Source organism: Staurois parvus, unplaced genomic scaffold (assembly GCF_062004578.1).
Source record: "Staurois parvus isolate SC_StPar_1 unplaced genomic scaffold, SC_StPar_1.0 ptg001704l, whole genome shotgun sequence".
Lineage (NCBI taxonomy): Eukaryota > Metazoa > Chordata > Amphibia > Anura > Ranidae > Staurois > Staurois parvus.
The window spans coordinates 205,019-223,640 of NW_028319500.1; the positions used below are offsets into that span (position 1 = coordinate 205,019).

The 18,622-nt window shown below is 44.0% G+C and overlaps 1 protein-coding gene across 2 annotated transcripts in view; it reads left to right on the top strand.

Moving 5' to 3' along the window:
* LOC149434692 (cadherin-related family member 4-like) overlaps positions 1-18,622 on the top strand; it is a 46,630-nt gene that overhangs the window by 4,211 nt on the left and 23,797 nt on the right. For both annotated transcript variants that reach the window (XM_089663514.1, XM_089663513.1), the window contains exons 3-8: positions 1,570-1,760; positions 5,237-5,399; positions 9,080-9,171; positions 11,565-11,657; positions 13,350-13,453; positions 14,942-15,072. In XM_089663514.1, coding sequence (XP_089519640.1) covers positions 1,570-1,760; positions 5,237-5,399; positions 9,080-9,171; positions 11,565-11,657; positions 13,350-13,453; positions 14,942-15,072 — 774 coding nt within the window. The remainder of the gene's footprint in view (positions 1-1,569; positions 1,761-5,236; positions 5,400-9,079; positions 9,172-11,564; positions 11,658-13,349; positions 13,454-14,941; positions 15,073-18,622) is intronic.

The window sequence follows — 18,622 nt, forward strand, 5'->3', positions numbered from 1 at the left end:
AGAAAGATTAGAAAAGGAATGGGGAAGAGATAGAGAAGGAGTAGGGAAGGAATGGGGAAGAGGTAGAGAAGGAGTAGGGAAGGAATGGGGAAGAGGTAGAGAAGGAGTAGGGAAGGAATGGGGAAGAGGTAGAGAAGGAGTAGGGAAGGAATGGGGAAGAGACAGAGAAGGAGTAGGGAAGGAATGGGGGAAGAGGTAAAAAAAGGATTAAGGAATGAGTGGGGAAGAGGTAGAGAAGAAGTGGGGAAGAGGTAGAAAAGGAGTAGAGAAGGAGAGGGGAAAACATAGAGAAGGAGTAGGGAAGGAATGGGGAAGAGGTAGAGAAGGAGTAGGGAAGGAATGGGGAAGAGGTAGAGAAGGAGTAGGGAAGAAATGGGGGAAGAGGTAAAAAAAGGAGTAAGGAAGTAGCGGGGAAGAGGTAGAGAAGGAGTAGGGAAGGAATGGGAAAGAGGTAGAGAAGGTGTAGGGAAGGAATGGGGAAGAGATAGAGAAGAAGTAGGGAAGAAATGGGGAAGAGGTAGTGAAGGAGTAGGGAAGAAATGGGGAAGAGGTAGAGAAGGAGTAGGGAAGGAATAGGGGAGGAGGTAGAGAAGGAGTAGAGAAGGAATGGGGAAGAGGCAGAGAAGGAGTAGGGAAGGAATGGGGAAGAGACAGAGAAGGAGTAGGGAAGGAATGGGGGAAGAGGTAAAAAAAGGATTAAGGAATGAGTGGGGAAGAGGTAGAGAAGAAGTGGGGAAGAGGTAGAAAAGGAGTAGAGAAGGAGAGGGGAAAACATAGAGAAGGAGTAGGGAAGGAGCGGGGAAGAGGTAGAGAAGTAGTTGGAAAGGAGCGGGGAAGAGATAGAGAAGGAGAGGGGAAAAAGTAGAGGAGTAGGGAAGGCACAGGAGAGTAGAAGGAGTGGGGAAGGGGAAGAGCAAGGATGGAGAAAAAGAGAAGGAATAGGGAAGAGGAAGGGAATGAGTGGGAAGAGGTCAGAGAAGGAGTAGGGAAGGAGTAGAATAGGAGCAGGAAAGGAGCTCAGAAGGAATGCGGAAAGGACAAAGAAGGAGCGGGGAAGCGACAGTGTAGGAGCAATGAGGAGAAGGGGAAGGAGCTGGTAGGGAATGAGGAAGGTCTATACACTGCCAGCTTGTTAGAAAGCTTTATTGAAGACCCTCACTGGTTCTGCAGGTACTGAGATAGGCCATTAAGTGTAGCTATTAATCCTGGGGGTTGTAAAAGGAAAATGGTGATGGGGACTCTGATGTAAGGGTGGACTCTGCCCTAAGGGGGGACAACTAAGGTGGATTGTGATACAAGGGGGCTCTGATGGGGACCCTGATGTAAGAAGGACTCCAATGGGGATTATGAAGAAAAACTTCTTCACTTATTTATTATTCCATAACTATTTTTCTTCGGTCCTGTGAATATTTGTAAACTCTAGCATGTGGCCCACCTACTGAAAAGTTTTGGGGTCCCCCATGTATAGAATAAATGTGAGCTGTTAGTGTATGGCCTCTGTTCCTGTGGTGGGGCTCAGCTGGTGTCACCATGCAGATCACCCCCGTACTTTGTATCTTCTATTTGTAGTGGAGTTCCTCACCTTGCCAGACACGGTGTCCATTAAAGAAAGTTCTCCCATCGGCACCTCCGTTCATAACTTCAGTCTGATCAACTGTACCAGCAACAACCCCACCGTCACCATCACCAGCGTCATCCCACCGGTGAACTACTTCAACACCCCGTCGCAGACCGTCAGCGGTTCCGTCTTTGATCTACAGGTGAGACCAGTGCTGTCAGGGAGACACGGTACCCGCTGAGTGCACAGGGAATTACATTTTCAACTTTCAATTGGAGGATCAAACCGGAAAGCTGTGGACACAGTGTGGAAAATTCCCATGTCTGCTCCATTGTTCACATACACTATATTGCCAAAAGTATTGGGCCGCTGGCCTTTCCACGCACATGACCTTTAATGGTCCCCCAGTCTTAGTCCGTAGGGTTCAATATTGAGTTGGCCCACCCTTTGCAGCTATAACAGCTTCAACTCTTCTGGGAAGGCCGTCCACAAGGTTTAGGAGGGTGTCTATGAGCAGGTTGGACCATTCTTCCAGAAGCACATTTGTCAGGTCAGGCACTGATGTCGGGGGAGGAGGCCTGGCTCGCAGTCTCCGCTCTAATTCATCCCAAAGGTGTTCTATGGGATTGAGGTCAGGACTCTGTGCAGGACAGTCAAGTTCCTCCACCCCAAACTGGCTCCTCCATGTCTTTATGGACCTTGCTTTGTGCACTCGTGCGCTGCCATGTTGGAACAGGAAGGGGCCATCCCCAAACTCTTCCCACAAAGTTGGGAGAATTAAATTGTCCAAAATGTCGCCTTAAGAGATCCCTTCACTGGAACTAGGGGGCCAAGCCCAATTCCTGAAAAACAACCCCCCACCATAATCCCCCCTCCACCAAACTTTACACTTGGCACAATGCAGTCAAGCAAGTACCGTTCTCCTGGCCTCCGCCAAACCCAGACATGTCCATCGGATTGCCAGACAGAGAAGCATGATTGGTCACTCCAGAGAACACGTTTCTACTGCTCTAGAGTCCAGTGGTGGCGTGCTTTACACCACGGCATCCAACACGTTGCATTGCACTTGGTGATGGAAGGCTTGGATGCAGCTGCGCGGCCATGGAAACCCATTCCATGAAGCTCTCTACGCACTGTTGTTGGGCTCATCTGAAGGCCACACCAAGTTTGGAGGTCTTTAGCTATTGACTCTGCAGACAATTGATGACCTCTGCGCACTGTGCGCTTCAGCATGCGCTGACCCCACCCTGTCATGTGACGTGGCCTACCACTTGGTGGCTGAGTTGCTGTTGTTCCCAGTTGCTTCCACTTTGTTATAATCCCACTAACAGTTGAGCGTGGAATATTTAGTAGCCAGGAAATGTCACGGATGGACTTATTGCACAGGTGGCCACCTATCACGGGACCACGCTTGGAGTCACTGAGCTCCTGAGAGCGACCCATTCTTTCACCAATGTTTGTAGAAGCCGTCTGCATGCCTAGGGGCTTGATTGTATACACCTGTGTCCATGGAGGGGATTGGAGCACCTGAATCACATGATATGGAGGGGATTGGAACACCCGAATCACATGATTTGGAGGGGATTGGAACACCCGAATCACATGATTGGGAGGCTGGGGCCAATACTTTTGGCAGTATAGTGTACTTGTAAGGGTGTCTCTGTAAAAGCTAAACTATCCACTTTGTTTCCAATTAGGCAGGTCATTTTGCTACATAGTCATTAAATTGGAAATTGTGCAATCAGATTGTAACGTGTGGTGAGCTTAAGGCTGCCTGTCTCTCTGTGTTGCCAACACAGCTATTCTCTTCCTCTTGGCCTTGACAAGGGACCTCCTCTTGCTCAGTGCCCTTAACCCCCACTTCCAAAGCACCCGTGGTCAGTTGTCCTAGGCTGGAGCACTCAGGAGCTACTCAACCTGCCCCTGTGCCATGCCTTACATAGAAAAAAATGGCCTTAAATAGCATTGGGGTACGTCAAACATAGCTGAGATCCAATACATGGTGCCAACATGTGTGTCTATAGCCCTAGGGAAGTGGTTCTCAACCTGTGGGTCGTGACCCCTTTGGGGGTCAAACGACCCTTTCACAGGGGTCCCCTAAGACCATCAGTAAACACATATTTCCGATGTGTAAAGAGTAGCTACTGTGTTGAAAACAGCTACTGTGTTGAAAGCAGCCGTATTGGAGGTAAAACGACACTTCATGAATTATAATTACTGGGTAAATCATTCTATGGTTGGGGGTCACCACAACATGAGGAACTGTATTAAAGGGTCACGGCATTAGGAAGGTTGAGAACCACTGCCCTAGGGGATCAAGAAGATTTTTTTTTTTCCACTGGTGGAGAAAATCGAACCATGCTTAGGGAATTTTTATATGGAGGTTTTCATGTTATCTATTTGTTTATTCTGTTGGTTGAACGTGATGGACTTGTGTCTTTTTTCAACTTGACTCGTACTAGTAGGTTCTTGCTCCGTCCCTCTCAAGCAGGTTCCTGTCCTTGACCACACACTTACCAGAAGTACGACAAAGCTGGTTCCTTTATTTAAAAGGTTCCCTCATCCAAATTGACTACTGAGGTCTCTCGTGAGTTCAGTGTCCAATCAGACCAATGCAGGCACTGTATGGAACCCCTAAGGGTTCAATTGCCTTAGGAGACTCCCCTTTCCAAGCAGTATAGACACAAAGCCACCTACAGGCAGGAAGGCTAGCTGCACCTGCCTACATGCCGAATGAGAGGTGACTGGTGCCAAGAGGCCATACCAATGGCCAGTGACCGCTCACCCACGGAGTATGCACCATGCTCAACTTATATAGTCATTGATCATGGGATGTATTTGGTTTCTGTTTATTATAACACTGTTTTAAGAACTGTGACCCAAACTGAATTGAGCGGTGTCGCTCGAGTCTCCACCAGGTCCCCTTATGAAGCAACCGCTTGGAGTGCAGACAAGGACGGAGCTCGTTCCAGCTCTAAACCTCTAATGGAAAAGGGAGAAGTCCTGGAAGTCGCACATCTCTGCAAAACCCCGTAAGAAGGTGTATGACAGCCTCAGCCTGGGATCCAACCAGGCCACACATCCCAACGCGTTTCAATCTGCCCACTGAGCTAAGTCATGGGCTATTTCAGTGGACAGACTGAAATGTATTGGGGGGGTACCCTGGTTGGAGCCTGGGTTGAGGCTGCCATACACCTTCATGAAGGGTTTTGCAGATATGATCGACTTTCAGGATTTCTCCCTTTTCCATTAACTGTTCTCACAATTGTTTCATATGCAATTAATTATTTGTAGCTCAGAAAGGGGGTTAAAGGGGTTAAATGTCCTTCTGTCATGGAAATGCTATCTCTGGATGGAGCTGGGGAGGGTTTAAGGTCCATGCCATCTGTGTCCCCAATCAGGAGATTCCACCTTACTTCCTGTCCAGGTAACAACAGTTCTGGCACAGGAAGTAAAATCTGTGGAGTCACAGGCCGCTAACAGATGTTTGGACTCCTCCCTGCTCCATCCAAAACTAGGAAAGGGAATCTTTTCCCAGAGAAATGCAAACAGTATTGACTTTCAGTGCATGCTGGGACTTGTAGTAGCCCAAGGGCTGGACAGGGCACATGTGGAAAAGCCAGAACATGTGTGATGACGTCACGTGTATGTATGACCTCACTGTATTTTGTCTGTTAGATCACGCTCAGCAGCACGGCGACTCTGAACGCACAAGTGGTGAATGAATACATCCTGCAGATCACCGCCGTATGCGGCAATGAGACCATCATCGGTCAGCTGTTTGTCAATATCATAGACGACATCCCAGAGCCGCAGTGTGAGCCGAAGTTCTCCAGCCAAAGTAAGGTCCAACGCCTTGCCCATCGTCATTTGACCACACAGCGTTCAAGGGTACCAGTATTCCTATACATGGGGGGGGGGGGGGGGGTCACACAATAGTCAACCCCCACCTAGTAAGATGGAGGAGGTACACTTTAATGAACAACAGCAGAAAGTGCTTCAATTAAACTGTATCCAGAATGGATAGCGGACCGCATGGCGTCCTGACCGCCATCTATATGGAGCTTCCTGATAAAATGGACGGGCAATGCTGCATATGAAGCTCAGCAAGAGATGGGCCTCCAGATACCCATATGGAAGAAAAATGTATTTTAAAAATATTCTTCCCAAATATATTGACATATATTTGAAATATTAAAATTTTGGCCGTATTCAATATATTTCAATAAATATATATATATACACTGTATGTTGAAATGCATTTTTATTATACAATATATGAAAAATATATTTAAAAATACATTTTCAGATATACTGTATGTCTTTAAAAATACAAATCTACATTTTTGGAATGCATTTACAAATATATGTGAAAATATAGGTTAAAATGACTTTTTTTATATGTTAAGAAAAATTTGAAGAATATATTTAAAAAAAAATATATTTTTAAAAATATTTTTCATATATTGTGCAATATATAAAAAACGCATTTCAACATGCTATATATATATACATATTGAATATGGCCAAAATTGTAGTATTTCAAATACAGTGGGGCAAAAAAGTATTTAGTCACCACCAATTGTACAAGTTCTCCCACTTACAAAGATGAGAGAGGCCTGTAATTGGCATCATAGGGAGACCTCAACTATGAGAGACAAAATGAGAAAACAAATCCAGACAATCACATTGGCTGATCTGGAAAGAATTTATTTGCAAATTGTGGTGGAAAATAAGTATTTGGTGAATATGAAAAGTTCATGTCAATACTTTGTTATATATCCTTTGTTGGCAATGACAGAGGTCAGACGTTTCCTGGAAGTCTTCACAAGGTTGGCACACACTGTTGCTGGTATGTTGGCCCATCCTCCATGCAGATCTCCTCTAGAGCAGTGATGTTTTGGGGCTGTCGCTGGGCAACACGGACTTTCAACTCCCTCCAAAGGTTTTCTATGGGGTTGAGATCTGGAGACTGGCTAGGCCACTCCAGGACCTTGAAATGCTTCTTACGAAGCCACTCCTTTGTTGCCTGGGCGGTATGTTTGGGATCATTGTCATGTTGGAAGACCCAGCCACGTTTCATCTTCAATGCCCTTGCTGATGGAAGGAGGTTTGCACTCAAAATCTCACGATACATGGCCCCATTCATTCTGTCCTGTACATGGATCAGTCGTCCTGGTCCCTTTGTGGAGAAACAGCCCCAAAGCATGATGTTGCCACCCCCATGCTTCACAGTAGGTATGGTGTTCTTTGGATGCAACTCAGCATTCTCTCTCCTCCAAACACGACAAGTTGTGTTTCTACCAAACAGTTCTATTTTGGTTTCATCTGACCATATGACATTCTCCCAATCCTCTTCTGGATCATCCAAATGCTCTCTAGCAAACTTCAGACGGGCCCGGACATGTACTGGCTTAAGCAGGGGGACATGTCTGGCACTGCAGGATCTGAGTCCCTGGCTAGTGTGTTACTGATGGTAGCCTTTGTTACATTGGTCCCAGCTCTCTGCAGGTCATTCACTAGGTCCCCCTGTGTGGTCCTGGGATTTTTGCTCACCGTTCTTGTGATCATTTTGACCCCACGGGGTGAGATCTTGTGTGGAGCCCCAGATCGAGGGAGATTATCAGTGGTCTTGTATGTCTTCCATTTTCTAATTATTGCTCCCACAGTTGATTTGTTCACACCAAGCTGCTTGCCTATTGCAGATTCAGTCTTCCCAGCCTGGTGCAGGTCTACAATTTTGTTTCTGGTGTCCTTCGACAGCTCTTTGGTCTTCACCATAGTGGAGTTTGGAGTGTGACTGTTTGAGGTTGTGGACAGGTGTCTTTTATACTGATAACAAGTTCAAACAGGTGCCATTGATACAGGTAATGAGTGCAGGACAGAGGAGCCTCTTAAAGAAGAAGGTACAGGTCTGTGAGAGCCACAAATCTTGCCTGTTTGTAGGTGACCAAATACTTATTTTCCACCATAATTTGCAAATAAATTCTTTCCAGATCAGCCAATGTGATTGTCTGGATTTGTTTTCTCATTTTGTCTCTCATAGTTGAGGTTTCCCTATGATGCCAATTACAGGCCTCTCTCATCTTTGTAAGTGGGAGAACTTGCACAATTGGTGGCGGACTAAATACTTTTTTGCCCCACTGTACATGTAACTACATTTGGAAAGAATATTTTAAACATATATTTTTCTTCCACATGGGTAGGACCGCTATAGAATAATTCGAAGGGGGAATAGCTACTGGTGTTGTTAAAAAATTATTCTTTTCATATGATTATACAAATCTGACACGTTTCAGATGATTATACAAAAAAAAACACTTTTCAGGGTGAGCACCATCAGGGATAAAACCGCATTCACAATAGCATTACAAAACTCTTGTATCCCCAAAGAAAAGGAGGTGCCCACCTTGAAACATGTTGGGTTTTAATAATAACATTTGATAATTTATATTGTGTGACTAAAATATATATATATCACAGTGGCTAAATGGATAGCACTTCTGCCTGGCAGTAGTAGGGTCGCTAGTTCAAATCCCAAGCACACCACCACCTGCCTGGAGTTTGTATGTTCTCCCTGTGCCTGTGTGGGTTTCCTCCCACACTCCAAAGACATGCTGCCATCACCTTTACGTTTCATCCCATCATCCCCCAACACTGAAACTATATAGTAGAGACCCTCAAACAATGCCCAAGGGGGGCAAGCGATCCGAGGTACTCCCTTGGACACAGTTTGAGGGTCTCTACCATATAGTTTAAGTAACAGGGGATGATGGGATGAAATTCAAAGGTGGTGGCAGTCATAGTTCCTGCAGGACCACCCTAGCTTCTTCTCCCAGAATATCTGTAGAGGAGTGTCTGTGGTGTCCGCACTGAATTTAGGAATAATAGATCTAATCATTTTCTGCAGGAACCATGACTGCCACCACCTTTGCGTTTCATCCCATCATCCCCCAATACTGAAGCTATATGGTAGAGACCCTCAAACCATGACCAAAGGGAGCAAACGATCCGAGGAACTCCTTTGGACATGGTTTGAGGGTCTCTACCATATAGTTTAAGTAGCAGGGGATGATGGGATGAAACGCAAAGGTGGTGGCAGGCATGGTTCCTGCAGGACCACCCTAGCTTCTTCTCCCAGAATATCTGTAGAGGAGTGTCTGTGGTGTCCGCACTGAATTTAGGAATAATAGATCTAATCATTTTCTGCAGGAACCATGACTGCCACCACCTTTGCGTTTCATCCCATCATCTCCCAATACTGAAGCTATATGGTAGAGACCCTCAAACCATGACCAAAGGGAGCAAACGATCCGAGGTACTCCCTTGGACGTGGTTTAAGGGTCTCTACCATATAGTTTCAGAATTGGGGGATGATGGGATGAAACTCAAAGGTGGTGGCAGGCATGGTTCCTGCAGGACCACCCTAGCTTCCTCTCCCACAATATCTGTAGAGGAGTGTCTGTGGTGTCCGCACTGAATTTAGGAATAACAGATCTAATCATTTCTATCTCTGGACAGCTGGAGACACAGTACGAGTCTACTCCAATGTTCCGGCTTCCAGCTCCATCTACACCGTGGTGTTACGGCAACCTAAGTATCAACCGGTGACGGTAAGGGGCTTATTGCATAAAATGGAAAGTGGTGGCAGAAATATTGAAGTCTCACCAACTAAAGCTCAGCTCCAGCCAAAGCCGTTTATTTTGTTTGGGATGGAGCGGGGAAAGCTTAGAGCCATTGTCAGTCTGTGTCGCTGTGAAGACAGAAGGTGATGGAAAATCTCTCCTACTGGGACTCAGACATAAAAACTTGTTAGAAATGTTAACTTTTCCCCACTCCATCCAAAATGAGAAAAAAAAGTTTTAATGGAATAATGAACAAATTTTAATATACAGTAGGATCGTAATAGTGAGGTACAAAGTGTGATAATCCAGTGCCAGCAACCGGTATTCACCCTAATGGGGGCAAATCTCTGTATATAGTGTACATGTTACATAGTATCTCTGTATAGTGTACATGTTACATAGTATCTCTGTATAGTGTACATGTTACATAGTATCTCTGTATAGTGTACATGTTACATAGTATCTCTCTGTATAGTGTACATGTTACATAGTATATCTGTGTATAGTGTACATGTTACATAGTATATCTGTGTATAGTGTACATGTTACATAGTATTGCTGTGTATAGTGTACATGTTAGTTGTATTGCTGTGTATAGTGTACATGTTACATAGTATCTCTGTATAGTGTACATGTTACATAGTATCTCTGTATATAGTGTACATGTTACATAGTATCTCTGTGTATAGTGTATATGTTACATAGTATTGCTGTGTATAGTGTACATGTTACATAGTATCTCTGTATAGTGTACATGTTACATAGTATCTCTCTGTGTATAGTGTACATGTTACATAGTATCTCTCTGTGTATAGTGTACATGTTACATAGTATCTCTCTGTGTATATAGTGTACATGTTACATAGTATCTCTGTGTATAGTGTACATGTTACATAGTATCTCTCTGTGTATAGTGTACATGTTACATAGTATCTCTGTGTATAGTGTACATGTTACATAGTATCTCTGTATAGTGTACATGTTACATAGTATCTCTCTGTATACTGTACATGTTACATAGTATCTCTGTATATAGTGTACATGTTACATAGTATCTCTGTATGTAGTCTACATGTTACATAGTATCTCTGTATAGTGTACATGTTACATAGTATCTCTGTGTATAGTGTACATGTTACATAGTATCTCTGTGTATAGTGTGCATGTTACATAGTATCTCTGTATAGTGTACATGTTACATAGTATCTCTGTGTATAGTGTACATGTTACATAGTATCTCTCTTTGTATAGTGTACATGTTACATAGTATCTCTCTTTGTATAGTGTACATGTTACATAGTATCTCTGTATAGTGTACGTTACATAGTATCTCTGTATAGTGTACATGTTACATAGTATCTCTGTGTATAGTGTACATGTTACATAGTATCTCTCTGTGTATAGTGTACATGTTACATAGTATCTCTGTGTATAGTGTACATGTTACATAGTATCTCTGTGTATATAGTGTACATGTTACATAGTATCTCTGTGTATAGTGTACATGTTACATAGTATCTCTGTGTATATAGTGTACATGTTACATAGTATCTCTGTTTATAGTGTACATGTTACATAGTATCTCTCTGTGTATAGTGTACATGTTACATAGTATCTCTGTGTATAGTGTATATGTTACATAGTATCTCTCTGTGTATAGTGTACATGTTACATAGTATCTCTGTGTATAGTGTATATGTTACATAGTATCTCTGTGTATAGTGTACATGTTACATAGTATCTCTGTATAGTGTACATGTTACATAGTATCTCTGTGTATAGTGTATATGTTACAAAGTATCTCTCTGTGTATAGTGTACATGTAACATAGTATCTCTCTGTATAGTGTACATGTTACATAGTATTGCTGTGTACATGTTACATAGTATCTCTCTTTGTATAGTGTACATGTTACATAGTATCTCTGTATAGTGTACATGTTACATAGTATCTCTGTATAGTGTACATGTTACATAGTATCTCTGTGTATAGTGTGCATGTTACATAGTATCTCTGTGTATAGTGTACATGTTACATAGTATCTCTGTGTATAGTGTGCATGTTACATAGTATCTCTGTGTATAGTGTGCATGTTACATAGTATCTCTGTGTATAGTGTATATGTTACATAGTATCTCTGTGTGTATAGTGTACATGTTACATAGTATCTCTGTGTATAGTGTGCATGTTACATAGTATCTCTCTGTGTATAGTGTACATGTTACATAGTATCTCTGTGTATAGTGTACATGTTACATAGTATCTCTGTGTATAGTGTGCATGTTACATAGTATCTCTGTGTATAGTGTACATGTTACATAGTATCGCTGTGTATATGTTATGTGGTATTGCTCAGTGAATCCTTTGTCCATTCCTTGCAGTATAAGATCACCTCCCCCAACCCGTCTCCATTCACCATCTCATCCACTGGAAATGTCATGGCTCCTGCCGCAGGATTTGCCAACGCGAATCTGGTGAGTCAAACTGGAAACGAGGATTCTGGGGAACAATGTGTGTGTGTAGACCCCCGAGGATTCTGGGGTAGGATGTGTGTGTGTAGACCCCCGAGGATTCTGGGGTAGGATGTGTGTGTGTAGACCCCCGAGGATTCTGGGGTAGGATGTGTGTGTGTAGACCCCCGAGGATCCTGGGGAAGAATGTGTGTAGACCCCCGAGGATTCTGGGGTAGGATGTGTGTGTGTGTGTGTGTGTAGACCCCCGAGGATTCTGGGGTAGGATGTGTGTGTGTAGACCCCCGAGGATTCTGGGGTAGGATGTGTGTGTGTAGACCCCCGAGGATTCTGGGGTAGGATGTGTGTGTTTGTGTGTGTAGACCCCCGAGGATTCTGGGGAAGAATGTGTGTAGACCCCCGAGGATTCTGGGGTAGGATGTGTGTGTGTGTGTGTGTAGACCCCCGAGGATTCTGGGGTAGGATGTGTGTGTGTAGACCCCCGAGGATTCTGGGGTAGGATGTGTGTGTGTAGACCCCCGAGGATTCTGGGGTAGGATGTGTGTGTTTGTGTGTGTAGACCCCCGAGGATTCTGGGGAAGAATGTGTGTAGACCCCCGAGGATTCTGTGAAAGAGATTTTTACTGGTTTCAGGTGTTTTTTCGCGGAATTAAATTCTATTCCTGACACGTTGTCCAGTATCAGCCGCCATTGTTTCAGCAGTTGGGTTAAGGTACAGGTCATGTGATCAATCAACTTTCAATTTTGCAGCATTTTGCAGGGATGGCAGAAGTCATGTGATCTATCAGTTGCCATTGTCACAGCAGTTCAGAAGGAAGGCACAGGTCATGTGACCTATCAGCTTCTAGCAGCTGTTTCTATTGGTAAAATCCGATGCGTTTTCAGGATGGGCGCCATCTTTTCTCCAGGGATCAAATGGCAGGATCAGTAGCATTGTAATACTCTTTTTGTCCCTGAAGAAGAGGGGTTGCCCACCATGAAAAGTGTGGGGTTGTACTATCTAGCCCTGGTATGCACCCTATGGATATGATTCAGGGGTCTCTACCATATAGATGTAGGAACAGGGGATTATGAGGTGGTGCCAGACAAGGTTCCTGCAGTGCCATCATGGCTTCCTCCCCCAGAATACCTGGAGGGGAATTTGTGCACTGAATTTAGGAATAACGGATCTAACTGTGATCGATCAACTGCCATTGTTTGATCAGTTCAGAGAGAAGCCAAGAGTCATGTGATCGATCTACTGCCATTGTTTGATCAGTTCAGAGAGAAGCCAAGGGTCATGTGATCGATCAGCTGACATTGTTTGATCAGTTCAGAGGGAAGGCACAGGTCATGTGATCGATCAGCTGACATTGTTTGATCAGTTCAGTGGGAAGGCACGGGTCATGTGATCGATCAGCCGCCATTGCTTGATCAGTTCAGAGGGAAGGCACGGGTCATGTGATCGATCAGCCGCCATTGCTTGATCAGTTCAGAGGGAAGGCACAGGTCATGTGATCGATCAGCTGCCATTGTTTGATCAGTTCAGAGGGAAGGCACGGGTCATGTGATCGATCAGCCGCCATTGTTTGATCAGTTCAGAGGGAAGGCATGGGTCATGTGATCGATCAGCTGCCATTGTGATCTTCTAATAGCTGTCAGTGTAAAGGAAACCCCGATCAATCTCGCATTAACCCAACACATTTCTCCTTCCAGAACTATCGGCTCCAGATCCAGGTCAAGGACTCGGCGGGGAACACCTGTAATGGGACTCTCAATGTCATAGTCCTTCCTGTCTATCAAGACCACGTCAACTTCACGTAAGAGTGTGGGCGAGGGGGGGACGGGGGTCCTAAAAAGAGGGGAACGTCTATATTAGTACTAGCACCGTCCCGGGTGGAATCCCTGTACTGTGCCTGATCCTCCTGTACTGTGCCTGATCCTCCTGTACTGTGCCTGATCCGCCTGTAATGTGCCTGATCCTCCAGTACTGTGCCTAATCCCCCTGTACTGTGCCTGATCCTCCTGTACTGTGCCTAATCCTCGTACTGTGCCTAATCCCCTTGTAATGTGCCTGATCCTCCAGTACTGTGCCTGATCCTCCTGTACTGTGCCTGATCCTCCTGTACTGTGCCTGATCCTCCATTACTGTGCCTGATCCTTCTGTACTGTGCCTGATCCTCCTGTACTGTGCCTGATCCTCCTGTACTGTGCCTGATCCCCCTGTACTGTGCCTGATCCCCCTGTACTGTGCCTGATCCCCCTGTACTGTGCCTGATCCCCCTGTACTGTGCCTGATCCCCCTGTACTGTGCCTGACCCTCCTGTAGTGTGCCTGATCCTCCAGTACTGTGCTTGATCTCCCTGTACCGTGTCTGATCCCCCTGTACCGTGTCTGATCCCCCTGTACCGTGTCTGATCCCCCTGTACCGTGCCTGATCCCCCTGTACCGTGTCTGATCCTCCAGTACTGTGCCTGACCCCCCTGTACTGTACCCTTCTGACCCCCCTGTACTGTGCCCGTCTGACCCCCCTGTACTGTGCCCGTCTGATCCCCCTGTACTGTGCCTGATCCCCCCTGTACTGTGCCCTCCTGACTCCCCCTGTACTGTACCTGATCCCCCTGTACTGTGCCTGATCTCCCTGTACTGTGCCTGATCTCCCTGTACTGTGCCCATCTGATCCCCCTGTACTGTGCCTGATCCCCCCTGTACTGTGCCCGTCTGATCCCCCTGTACTGTGCCTGATCCCCCTGTACTGTGCCCTCCTGATCCCCGAATTGTGCCCTCCTGACCCCCCCCCCCCCCCCCATTCCCCATACTGAGCCCTTTGTGTTTATTAGTCTTTGATTTACGGCACATTTTCTTATTGTTTAAAATCATTTTTATTAAACTACTAATATTCATATGTTTAATTCTATCAACTATTTATGATTTAATTCTCGAGAGCGGGTGTGTAAATTGGGGTGGGCTGGTAGGGGCCCTAGTGCATTACTTTGCCCAGGGGCCCATGATGCTATTAAGACGGCCCTGACCCTATTCAGCCCCGGTGACCCTTTTTTTTGTGACCGGTGACCCTACAAAGTGCTGCGTCCCTTGTAACCCCTGAAGAACAATGTGTTATGATTGGATTATTCTCTGATTTCTCTGGATTTCATGGACAAGGCAGGGAAAGGGAAGTTACGATGTAGTTGCTTGCTGGCGTTCAGTCGCATTCAAACTGATACATTTTCTGATTTTCGCACAACTGCAGAGTTGCATTTCTGTACATGGACTGCCTTCTGATTGGTGCCTGGCTTCATCCCACACAGGTCATCCTCGTATAATGCCACCATACCAGAAAATGGCGGACCCGGCTATCTGGTGACCACATTGAAGGCGACTGGGAGTAATGTGGTGTACCAACTGATCAATCCCAGCAATATCTACTACATCGAACCAGGTATTCGACCGCCTGTGTGATCTGGAGAGCCAGTCTCAATGGTAATAGGTCAGACACAGAGCAATAGCACTGAGCCAGTGACAGCTCCCTCCAGTGGCCAATCTACAAATCTCTACATTCAATGCAATAGCCAAACCGTCTATATCTTCATGATTGTCGGTGTTACAAAATCAAATCTATGGAAACCAAATATCCCTCATATGATGACATCACTACTTCATATTAATATTCGGTCCAAAATCATAAAAACCATGGTTATGGTATAAGACACACCCCTTAATGTAGCCACACCCACTCTGTGTCTTTCCTCCTCACTAGGGATGAGTGACCTGGTTAAAGTTCGGTCCACACGAGGTTTGGCGCACCCATCAGGAAATCTGCAAACCCAAACATAGCCTCAAACCCTGCTAAAGTCTATGGGAGGTGAATCTTGGGAGGGGTTCTTTCAAGGCCAATTTGCAAGATTTTGGTGAGAAGAGGTGTAGCTAGCTGGGCACTGCCATGGCGGGGCGGGGGGGGGGGGGGTTCGGGGCATGTATCAATGCAAAAAAATGTTCTAAAAAGGAACATTCGACATGGAAAGGGTCATTTAACCCCTCGCCCTCCTGAGGATTTCCCCCATTCCTTCCTGACCAGGCCATTTTTTGCGTTGTGGCGCTGCGTTACTTTAACTGACAATTTTGCAGTCATGCAACGCTGCACCCATGTTAAAATGACTTTTTTTATATTTTTTGTATGTTAAAAAAAATTGGAAGAATATATTTAAAAACGATATATTTTGTAATATATAAAAAACACATTTCAACATGTAGTGTGTTTGTATGTACATGTATATGTGTATATATATATATATATATATATATATATATATATATATATACTGCATGCTGAAATGTTGTTTTTATATATCACAAAATATTTTTAAAAATATAAATTTTTAAAAAATATATTCTACATATATATGTATGTGTGTGTGTGTATATATATATATATATATATATATATATATATATATATATTGAATACGGCCAATATTGTAATATTTAACCAATTCAATATCGGGCACTTTTACCCCCTTCCTGCCCAGGCCAATTTTCAGGTTTCAGCGCTGTCACACTTTGAATGACAATTGCGCGGTCATACAACATTGTACCCAAACTAAAATTTTATCATTTTCTTCACACAACTAGAGCTTTCTTTTGGTGGTATTTAATCACCGCTGGGTTTTTTATTTTTTGCTAAATTAACAAAAAAAGACCAAAAATTAAAAAAAAAAAAAAAAAGTTTCTTTGTTTCTGTTATAAAAGTTTGCAAATAAATAATTGTTCTTCATAAATGTAGGCCAAGATGTATTCTGCTACATGTCTTTGGTGAAAATATTCCAAATTAGGATGTAATATTTAGTTTGTAGGAAAGTTATAGAGTTCACAAACTATGGGATAGATCTGAATATTGATCAATCCTGAAGTACTGACAGCCAATCTAATTTCTTGAGGTCCAAGAATGTCAGAACAGTACAGATATCCCCCAAATGTCAGAACAGTACAGATATCCCCCAAATGTCAGAACAGTACAGATATCCCCCAAATGTCAGGACAGTACAGATATCCCCCCAAATGTCAGAACAGTACAGATATCCCCCAAATGTCAGAACAGTACAGATATCCCCCAAATGTCAGAACAGTACAGATATCCCCCAAATGTCAGGACAGTACAGATATCCCCCCAAATGTCAGAACAGTACTGATATCCCCCCAAATGTCAGAACAGTACTGATATCCCCCAAATGTCAGAACAGTACAGATATCCCCCAAATGTCAGGACGGTACAGATATCCCCTAAACGTCAGAACAGTACAGATATCCCCCAAATGTCAGGACAGTACAGATATCCCCCAAATGTCAGGACAGTACAGATATCCCCCCAAATGTCAGAACAGTACAGATATCCCCCAAATGTCAGGACGGTACAGATATCCCCCAAATGTCAGGACGGTACAGATATCCCCCAAATGTCAGGACGGTACAGATATCCCCCAAATGTCAGAACGGTACAGATATCCCCCCAAATGTCAGGACGGTACAGATATCCCCCCAAATGTCAGGACGGTACAGATATCCCCCCAAATGTCAGGACGGTACAGATATCCCCCCAAATGTCAGAACGGTACAGATATCCCCCCAAATGTCAGGACGGTACAGATATCCCCCCAAATGTCAGGACGGTACAGATATCCCCCCAAATGTCAGGACGGTACAGATATCCCCCCAAATGTCAGGACAGTACAGATATCCCCCAAACGACCCCTTTTTGCAAAGTAGACAGTCCGATGTATTTCATAAGAGGCATGGAGAGTTTTTTGAAGTTGTATTTTTTTTGTCATAATTTTTCGGAAAATTAAAAAATTTAAAAAGTTTCACTATTTTTTTTTTTTACATATTGCCACCAGTGCAGTACAGCGTCATCATATAACTGGCATGGCGGTGATCAGGGACACTGACTGGTGACAGTATGAAAAAAAATAATTATATATTTTTTTTATTTTTTTTTATTTTTTTTAAGATTTTTTTTTCATATTTCACTATGACCAAAGTAGTACAATGTTACCCTAGTAACATTGTACTACTTTGGGGGAGTGATCAGTATTTTTTTTTTTTTTTTTACACAATTTGCTTATAGCAAAGAATTACTTTGCTATAAGCAAGCATTTACCTGAATGACATCGATTCATTCAGGTTTTTTTTTTTTTTTTGTGTGCTTAGCTGTGATTTGGCCACAGCTAATCACATGACATGTGCATGTGACCTGTTGTGACCATTCACAGCTAGGCACTAGTATACAATGGATGGCATGAATGAAGCCATCCATTTTATGCAACTGTCCTGTGACCTGCTGTGATTGGTCACAGCAGGTCAAATGGTACCGGTAACGGGGCCGATACTCAGATCTGTCATCGGCCGTGTCCAAGGTACACGGCCGGTGACAGATCGCGCTTGTGCGGGAGTGCGCCATATGGCGTCCACCCGGAACGCTGATGACATTTGTCGCCCGCCATTCGGCCATAGGGCGGGCGGCAAATGGTTAAAATATATGTCAATATATTTGGGAAGAATATTTTAAAATATATTTCAAATATATTTTTCTTCCATGTGGGACATTGCGTTTATGTGCCCTAAAATTAACTTTCATGTATTTTTTTACAGAAATTTTGTGCTTGAAACTGTTGCACAAATATCGTGTGACATAAAAAATTAGAACTACCACCATTTTATTTTCTACAATATTTGGGGGTCTTTAGGCCTAAAATAATTTTTTAAAACGTGTGTCCAAAAAACAAAACAAAGACTATTCTGCCCAAGATTCCAAATCACAAAGGGTGAATGGGGCCTTAATCTTGATGACTGGTTGCCACAGTGCCCAACCATGCTGCTCTACTGCTGCATTACGATGCCGCTCCTATTGCAAATGACAGGTCCCAAGCCGGCTAATGTTTGTAAACAAACCAGCTGGGGATCGTAGGTGACATAAGTGACCTAACAGGGTCATGACC